General features: G+C 51.1%; 1 protein-coding gene across 1 annotated transcript; it reads left to right on the forward strand.

The window, feature by feature from the left end:
* Nucleotides 1–1,574: 1,574 nt before the first annotated feature.
* Nucleotides 1,575–8,715, forward strand: IL18BP (interleukin 18 binding protein; the record flags this gene model as incomplete). Its single annotated transcript, XM_083362211.1, has 5 exons — nucleotides 1,575–1,593; nucleotides 5,091–5,153; nucleotides 6,050–6,190; nucleotides 6,839–6,968; nucleotides 8,130–8,715. 5 exons carry the CDS (start codon nucleotides 1,575–1,577, stop codon nucleotides 8,287–8,289), a joined length of 513 nt encoding a protein of 170 aa, XP_083218337.1. The 3' UTR covers nucleotides 8,290–8,715.
* Nucleotides 8,716–9,226: the final 511 nt, after the last annotated feature.

A 9,226-nucleotide genomic window follows, 5' to 3' on the forward strand; every position in this document is an offset into this window, starting at 1 on the left:
AGAATTCCTCAGCCAGGCACGCGTGCCTGGCTGAGGAATTCTGGGAGTTGAAGTCCACGAGTCATAAAAGGGCCATTTGAAGACCCCTGCCCTAAGGATCTTTGCTGCTCTTCTTCTGCCTGGTTACCCGGGACTGTTTGACAGCTACAGTCATTAGGATGCGAGCCACCTTTTAACCAGGTTTGGGGGGGGCGCCTTTGGTTGCCATGTGGGGCAGAAAAGGGGGGGGGTGAGAGGTTACATGTCAGCTCTGCCATCTTCACTACACATCGCTGAGCTTGCTGGCATCCTGCCATAAACAGAGGGAGGGGCAGAGGAAGTTAGGGAAGTTATGCAGGTGGAGAGAAGGGTGTGTGTGTGGGGGGGGGGGACAGGAACAGAGAGAAAACCTTGCACTTTTGCCTGGGACTATTCGGACCCCTGCCTTGATTTGCTGGGACCACTTAGTAAAAGGGCCCATCATCCCTTCAACCAAATGGAGTGGGGGGGGTCTTTCCTTCCCAAAGATCTGGGTGTGGGGGGCAGCCAGGCATCGAATCAAGATCACGCAAGGTATTAGTACCGCTTTGTAAAGCCCCAGTGAGGCCACACCTGGAGTACTGCAGCCAATTTTGGTCACCATATCACAAAAAAAGAGGTTGAGAGTTTGGAAAAAGTGCAGAGAAGAGCAACTAGGATGATCCAAGGCCTGGAGACCAAAACGTACGAAGAACGGCTGCGGGACTGGGGTTTGGCTAGTCTCAAGAGAAGAAGAAATAGGGGAGACAGGATAGCAGTCTTCCAGTATCTCAGGGGCTGCCCCAAAGAAGAGGGAGTCAAGCTATTCTCCAAAGCGCCTCAAGGCAGGACAAGAAGCAACGGATGGAAACTCGTCAAGGAGAGAAGCAACCTGGAACTCAGGAGAAACTTCCTGACAGTGAGGACAATCAACCAGTGGAACAGTGCAACCTCTGCCTCCAGAAGTTGTGGGTGCTCCATCATTGGAGGTTTTCAAGAAGAGACTGGACAACCACTTGTGTAGCAAGATATAGGGTCCCCTGCTTGAGTATGGGGTTGGACTAGAAGACCTCCAAGGTCCCTTCCAGCTCTGTTATTCTGTTCCCCAAAGCACCAGAGGGAAGGACGAGAAGCAACGGATGGAAACGAATCAAGGAAAGAAGCAACCAGCAGAGAAACTTCCTGGCAGTGAGGACAATTAGCCAGTGGAACCACCTGCCTCCAGGCTTTTAAGAAGAGGCTGGACAGTCACCTGTCTGAGATGGTTTAGGTTCTGCTCGGGCAGGGGGCTGGACTAGAAGACCTCCAAGGTCCCTTCCAGCTTCTCTTCTCTTCTCTTCCGTTCCGTTCTTTTGGGCATCTTCCGGCCGCGTCCGGGGGCGGCTGAGTCACCCCGAGAGGAGGGGGGAAGAAAAAAGTGCTGAGTTGAGTTCGAGTCTTCCTATAAAGCGCTCCTTCTGCCTCCGGGCCCCATCAGGCACTCCAGCCCAGAGGGAGGAAGGAAGGAAGGAAGGAAGGAAGGAAGGAAGGAAGGAAGGAAGGAAGGAAGGAAGGAAGGAAGGAAGGAAGGAGCAGCCATGCCCCCTTCAGGCCCAGGTAAGCGACGCCCCGGCCGCCTCCTCCCCCCCCTACCTGCTCCCGGGGCTCGGAGGGTCCCGCCCCTCCCCCTCTGGCAGCGCTCACCTGAGCCAGGTACGCCAAGTTCCGCCGGGCGGGCGCGGGGGGGGGTCCCGATCCTCCCCCCGCCGAAGCAGCCCCTTGCCCGGCCGGGCAAGGGGCTGCTTCGGCGGGGGGAGGATCGGGACCCCCCCCGCGCCCGCCCGGCGTCTCCGATGGAGCCCGGCGCCCCGAGGAAGCGGCCCGGGGAAGCCAGGCGGGTCCCTGGCTGGGGAGGGGGTCGCCGAAGCCCCCTCCTCCGGCCCAGCCCTCCCGCGCGTCCCCCTCGGCGGCGCAGGGCAAGCGGAGCCTTCCCGGGGACGCCGGCCGGATTTCAAGCCACCTTCCAGGGCGGAGGAGCGGAGCCGGCACCGGCTGACTCGGCCCGGCCGGTCCCGAAAGGCTAAGGGGGGGGGGGCAGCCCCTCCCTTCTCTGAGCCCTCGCGCCTTTCTGGTAGGGTTCCTGCCAAAGGGTAGGGATGAATAGCCAGGTGGGCGGCGTATAAGCGGGGTGGAGGGTCGGATGGGTGAGAGACAGAGCGGGAAGGGACCTTGGAGGTCATCTAGTCCAACCCCCTGCTCAGGCAGGAAACCTTATACCATTTCAGACAAGTGGCTGTCCAGTCTCTTCTTAAAAACTTCCAGTGTTGGAGCATTCACAGCTTCTGGAGGCAGGTGGTTCCACTGGTTGATTGTTCTAAGTGTCAGGAAGTTTCTCCTTAGATCCAGGTTGCTTCTCTCCTGGATGAGTTTCTATCCGTTGCTTCTCGTCCTGACTTTGGGCACTTTGGAGAAGAGCTTGACTCCCTCTTCTTTGGGGCAGCCCCTGAGATACTGGAAGGCTGCTATCATGTCCCCCCTCGTCCTTCTCTTCATTAAACTAGACTAGATACACCCATTTCCTGCAACTGTTCTTCATACGTTTCAGCCTCCACCCTGCTGGTCATCTTTGTTGCTCTTTCTAGAATCTCAACATCTTTTTTTTACATTGTGGTGAACAAAACTGGATGGAGAATTCCAAGTGTGGTCTTCCTGAGGCTTTATAGAGCGGAATTAGTACCTCAAGTGATCTGTGCGTTCCCACAGAGTGCCACCGGTCAGGGTGCCACCGGTCAGAGAATGTCTCTGTGGGCGCCCCGGAGCTATGGAATCGGTTGCCGGTTGAGCTCCGGATGGCGCCCGACCTTCGCTCCCTCCGTCGCGATCTGAAGACACTCTTATTTGAACAAGCCGGCCTGGCCTGATGGGGGATGGGTTGGGTTTTTATGGTCATTTTTAATATATGTATTTGCTGTTTTTAGTTGGGCATATGTTTACTTTTTTTAAACTTTTGTATTTTTTTATTTTTTATATATCTGCCCTGTTAACCGCCCTGAGTCCTTCGGGAGAAGGGCAGTATATAAATAAAATTATTATTATTATTATTATTATTATTATTATTATTATTATTATTATTATTATTATTATTATTATTATTGATTCAACCCATTTGTTAATGCGGTTTAGGACTGCGTTGGCTTTTTTGGCTGCTGCTGCACACGGCTGGCTCCTATTTGTCCACTAGGACGCCAAGACCCCTCCCACAGTCACTGCTATTGAGCCAGGTACCACTGTACCTGTGCATTTGGTTTTTCTTGCCTAAATGTAGTGCCTTACTTTTTTTTCTAACTGGATTTCGTTTTGTTAGATAGCGCCCAGTGTTCAAGTCTGCCAAGATCCTTCTGCATCTTCAGCCTGTCTTCTGGAGCCTGGGCTATTCCTGCCAGCTTGGGGTGGAGAGAGAGAACGAGAGATGAAAGAGAAAAAGAGAGAGATGAGAGAGAGAAGGGGAGATAGATTCATAAGATATAGATAAAGAGAGAGAGATTGACGGGTGAATGGATGTCTGCCCTTAGTTCTCTCCCAGATAGCCAGAAGGGTTTAAATTTGTTCAGGTATCTTCTTATGCTCCCTTATTTCTGTAATTTCTCTTTCCACAAGCGTTTAGCTGTTCTCATCCTTTTAATGTTGATATATTACTTGGGTTCTCTTTTATATTGTCTGCTTTTCACTGTGGTTAAGCTGCTTTGGGATAAACAGTAAGCCAAAAATGCACTCAGTACAGTCTAAGTCGATAGTGTAAATCTGTTTGCCACAATTATTTTTAAGATGTCTCTACTACTTGCTATGCGTTTATTGTTTTAATTAATTCTTTTATGTATTGAATTTAATTACTATCCTCTTCTGTTATCAAATTATAATGCAAGCTGCTCTGGGAAAACTTGGAAGGCATTTGATAGCGGGGGTTCCTTCGTTCTCTGAGCCGGGTTGTTTTGTTGTAGACATTTCATTACTGTACTAGGTAACGCCATCAGGATTATGGAGTGAGCGTGTTTCGCTCGCTGTTTCTATAACAGCAGTTTGTCCGGTCAGTTTTGGTGGGAGTGTGGATTTTTCTCACTGCTAGTTCCTCTATTAGGATATCCTTTTCTGCTTGATTGTTTGTCTGACTTAATCCCTGCTTATCTGGGTGTGAGATGCTGGAGACAATCCGTTCACAACGTTTTGTTTTTTTTAAATTGCCTCTCTTGAAAAAGAGAATGGACGGCTTTGTTCTGTACCAGCCTGCTACCGGCCCTGCAGAAAAGGCAGGGACAACCCCTTTTTCCAGAAGGCAAGAGGCTGGAATTACGCCTGCCAAATTTATTGCTACAAAAACAAACGGAACAAGACAAACCAAGAAACAGGAGCTTTAAGAAACATGAACTATCCAAGCGGTTGCCTTCAGCAAACCAGCCCTCCCACACATTCCCCTTTTAAACAGTTCAGGGCGTGGCTTCTCTCTGCCTCCTTCCGAGGTGCCCCATTGCCTTCCTCTGTTTACTCCTACTTGACTGCCTCCTGCGTCGGGCGTACTTGAACAGGGCCAGCTGTGGGTCATCTTCATCCAGGCTGTCAGGCTCACACAGCTGGGTCTCCGTCGTGACCAGGTGGGAAGGGCGTGGCTGAGGGCTCTCATCAGCAAGATCTTCAACCCCCTCAGCAAGGTCTTCAACACCCCCCTCCTCCTCCTCTGAGTCGTCCGACCCAACTGCCGAACCCACAGGCTGACCCTGAATCACAACAGGCTTGACAGGGCAGCTTGACGTAGGATTTTATTATTTTTAAATCATTGTTTTAGTACATTCATAAAGCTGTCCAACTCTGAACAAATATTTAAACCAGAGGTGGGAACCGTGGCCCTTTTCTGACTTCTGGACTTCAGATCCCACAATTCTGACTTTTCTTGCCTTAAATTTTTCACCACTGAATTTAATTGTCAAGGAGATCCTCTTTCACACACACACACCCCGGCCCTTCCTGGGTTCAAGACTGCTGACGGACGGGGACGGAGCCCCGTGCCCCACTTCCCAAAGAACCTGGGAGGCCCGCTGATCTCCCCACTCTTTTCTTTCCAGGTGTCCGGACCCTCGCTGGTTGGCTGCTGCTGCTTCTGCTTAGTGCGTCCCCCTCCATCCAAGGTAGCGCCACGGGGTGGCATCGCATTGTATGACTGTGGTGGGTCGCACAGCCAGATGTTCAGACTGGATCCGGCCCCTTTTTACCATCTAGATCGAGTCCTCACCAAGGGCCTGGGAAAGGCAGATGCCGTGGTTTGATGGGGTTAAATGACTCGTGGGATTTCAGTCCTTCTGAGCCAAGCTGCCTTCTTGCAATTGACCGATGGGGATTTTGTCAATGCCGATGGGGTTATTGATGTTTTTATGGTAGCAGTAGAAGAGCCGCTGGCCCCCTGCCAAGCCTGACACCGTCATGAATTCAGCCCCCTACCCAGCCAGGCCTAATCTTTATCGAGGCAAGAAGCCAATCCTGGCTTCTCTGCGGCCCCACAGCGGAGAGAGTGGGGCGCAGGAGGCTCCTGGAGGCCAGAGGAGAGTGGGAAAGGGGCGGGAGGAAGGAGGAGATGTGTGGTGCAGAGTGCAAATCCTCCCTCAGTCCAGCCACTCTAGGCTTCTGCTGGAGTGAGCTGCAGCTGACAGAAGAAGCATCTGCTTTTTCATAAAGTTGGTTAGTCAGAAAAGGGGCTCCCAGCCTCGGCCGGATTCTGCTTTCCAGAGCCTTTTAATTTTGTTTTTATTATTTTATTACTTTGCGTTATTTTATTATTTCATTTCATTTCATTTTATTATTGTATTTATTATTTTTTATTATTTTATATATTATTTTATTATTTCATTTTATATATTATTTTATTATTTTTTATCATTTTATATATTATTTTATTTTATTATTTTATTATTATTTTATATATTATTTCATTATTTTGTTTTATTGTCTTATTTTATGTTTCATATGTTATTTGGAACATTATCTTATCTATTATTTTATTATTCAATTTTTTGACTGCCCATTGCAGACCTCGCGCACAAATGTGGATGCAGACCCCCACCTACAAAGAGGAGCCTGAGGGGGGGGCAGGGGTTGCACCGCCCAGCCCCCTCCCAGCCCGAGAAGGCCTCTGGCATCACCTCCTGTCTCCGGTTCAGCCCTTCCCTGGGTGAGTCCCGCCGGTGTGGGCAGCTGGAGAGGGAGGGCCAAGGAGGGGTGGATGAGTTGCAGTCTGAACAAGCTACAGGTGGTCCTCAACGTACAACAGTTCATTTAGTGACCGTCCGAAGTTACGACGGCACCCAAAAAGTGACTTGTGACCATTTTTCACACTTACGACCATTCCAGCATCCCCAGGGTCACGTGATCACAACTCGGACCCTCGGCGACTGACTCATACTTATGACGGTCCCCTTTTGCGACCGTCTGACCAGCAAAGTCAATGAGTGAAGCTGGATTCAGCTCACGACCGTGTTACTAATTTATCAGCTGCGGTGATTCACTTAACAACGGGGGCAGAAAAGGTCCTAAAACGGGGCAAAACAAATGTCTCACAAGAGAAATTCAGTACGTGTCTTAGCAGAAATGTTGGGCTCAACCAAATGTCGTAAGTTGAGGACCACCTGCCCAAGGGAATCCACAGGGAACCCCTCGGGGGCCTGGTTGGGAGAACACCTGGCGGAGGGATTGTGGGCGGACGCTGATCCGTGCCACCCTCTGCCTGTCAAGGGGTGGGGGGGCACCAGGAGGCGCCCAGGTGGGCATCTGTGGTTCCTCCCTGGGTGAACGAGGTCCGGCTTTTCCTTCTGGCTGCCAGGAGAGAAGATCCGGGTCTGCTGCCACGGCGAAACCGCCCACCCAGAGAGCGGCATCATGTACTGGCTGGCCAATGACACCTTCGTGGACCAGCTGTACCCAAACGGATCGGTGAAGGAGGAGCCCACCGTGTGAGTGGGGAGGGCCCGGCTCTTTTCTGCAAGGGGAAACGGGGGAGGCAGGATCTGTCCCGGGTTAAACTACTCAGGACAAAGGACGCACCTTAGGAAGAAAGGTGTTAGTCCCGCTTTATAAAGATAATCATAATAATCATAATAATCATAATAATCATAATCATAATCATAATCATAATCATCATAATCATAATAATAATAATAATAATAATAATAATAATAATAATAATAATAATAATAATAATAATAATAATAATAATAATAAAGTTGGAAGGGACCTTGGAGGCCATCTAGTCCAACCCCCTGCTCAGGCAGGAAACCCTATACCATTTCAGGCAAATGGCTGTCCAGTCTCTTCTTAAAAACCTCCAGTGTTGGAGCATTCACCACCTTTAGCCAGGTCCCACCTGCAGTCCTGCACCCAGTTTTGGCCACTGCATGACAGGCTTTGGGGAAAGTGCAGAGAAGAGCAACGAGGATAAAGGAAGGCCTGGAGGCCAAAACACAGGAAGAAGAACGGTTGCAGGACTTGGGCTTGGCCAGTCTAGAGAAAAGAAAGACTAGGGGCGGGGGAGGGGGGGACAATATAGCAGCCTTCCAATATCTCAGGGGCTGCCCCAAAGAAGAGGGAGTCAAGCTATTCTCCAAAGCGCCTGAAAAAGGCAGGACAAGAAGCAACAGATGGAAACTAACCAAGGAGAGAAGCAACCTGGAACTAAGGAGAAACTTCCTGACAGCGAGAACAATTAACCAGTGGAACTCCTTGCCTCCAGAAGCGGTGAATGCTCCAACACTGGAAGTTTTTAAGAAGAGGCTGGACAGCCATTTGTCCGAAATGGTATAGGGTTTCCTGCCTGAGCAGGGGGTTGGACTGGAAGACCTCCAAGGTCCCTTTCAGCTCTGTTCTGATTCTGATCCTGAAACGCACAACAGCTGAAGTCTGGTAGGTCCGTATTTCTAGTCTGGTGGGAAGAGAAAATAGGTGTGGGGAAAGATCTGGATCTAGTACTTCTGGAAGGAGGCAAGAACTGGGCGAGGGGGCGGGGTGACCAGCTGGGATCCAGGGAAGGAGCCACTCCAGACAAGATGTCCAGTTCCCAGGGGGGCTTGTGCTGGTTGTCTCTGTTCTCCAGCTTCTCTTCTGCTCCTGGTCCACAGAGAGAAAGGCAGCCAGTTGACCCGAGCGCTGATCTTCTCCCCGCTGATGGCACGCGACCTCCACACCAGCTTCGACTGCATCATCACCGACCCCTCCGGGGTATTCCGGAAGGCCATCCTGTGGGATTACCCAGATAAGAAAAAGACTCCCCAAGACTAGTCAGAGGAGCCTGGGGTGAGGAACACCAACCCAGCACGCTTCGGGGTTCACCCGAGGGGCACGGAGGACCTGAAGATGGAGGATCCCGCTGGGGGTCTGCCCAATCCACGGGTCCAAAAAAGTGGCCAAGGCAGGGCACCAACTCAAGGGCTCTGAAGATCCAGATTCCCTGGCCTTGGTGGTGGGACCCCATCTATCTTTGCATTAAATGAGTTTTTTTCCATTAAGTGAGAGCCAGAGTCAAAGCAGAGCACTCTGGGTCTTCACAAGGACCCAACACTTCCCTCCGAGAAGGGGGCACGTGAGAAACAGGCTCCCCAGGACTGGAGGGAACAAAGCAACCTAACCTCTGATGGTGACTCCAGCGTCGTAGCACATGGATAGAACGCCCCCTCCCCTTTATCTTTCGTATAAGCTACTCCTGCCCCCTCCACCCTCTCTCTGGCATTCCAGCACCCACTATTTTTGTAGCCCGGAGTCCTGGGTGCTCTCTGAGCTGGGTGGTTTCCTTGCAGACGTTTCATGGCCCAACAAGGGAACATCATCAATGCTAGAAGGGAGGGGGGTTTGTGGAGGAGGAGGAGGAGGAGTACTGTGGGGTCCTTGGTGCTCTCTGAGCTGGGTGGTTTCCTTGCAGACGTTTCATGACCCAACTAGGGAACATCATCAGTGCTAGAAGGGAGGGGGGTTTGTGGAGGAGGAGGAGGAGGAGTACTGTGGGGTCCTTGGTGCTCTCTGAGCTGGGTGGTTTCCTTGCAGACGTTTCATGGCCCAACAAGGGAACATCATCAGTGCTAGAAGGGAGGGGGGTTTGTGGAGGAGGAGGAGGAGGAGTACTGTGGGGTCCTTGGTGCTCTCTGAGCTGGGTGGTTTCCTTGCAGACGTTTCATGGCCCAACAAGGGAACATCATCAGTGCTAGAAGGGAGGGGGGTTTGT

The sequence above is a fragment of the Vipera ursinii genome (assembly GCF_947247035.1).
Source record: "Vipera ursinii genome assembly, chromosome: 4".
NCBI classification, from domain to species: Eukaryota; Metazoa; Chordata; class Lepidosauria; order Squamata; family Viperidae; genus Vipera; species Vipera ursinii.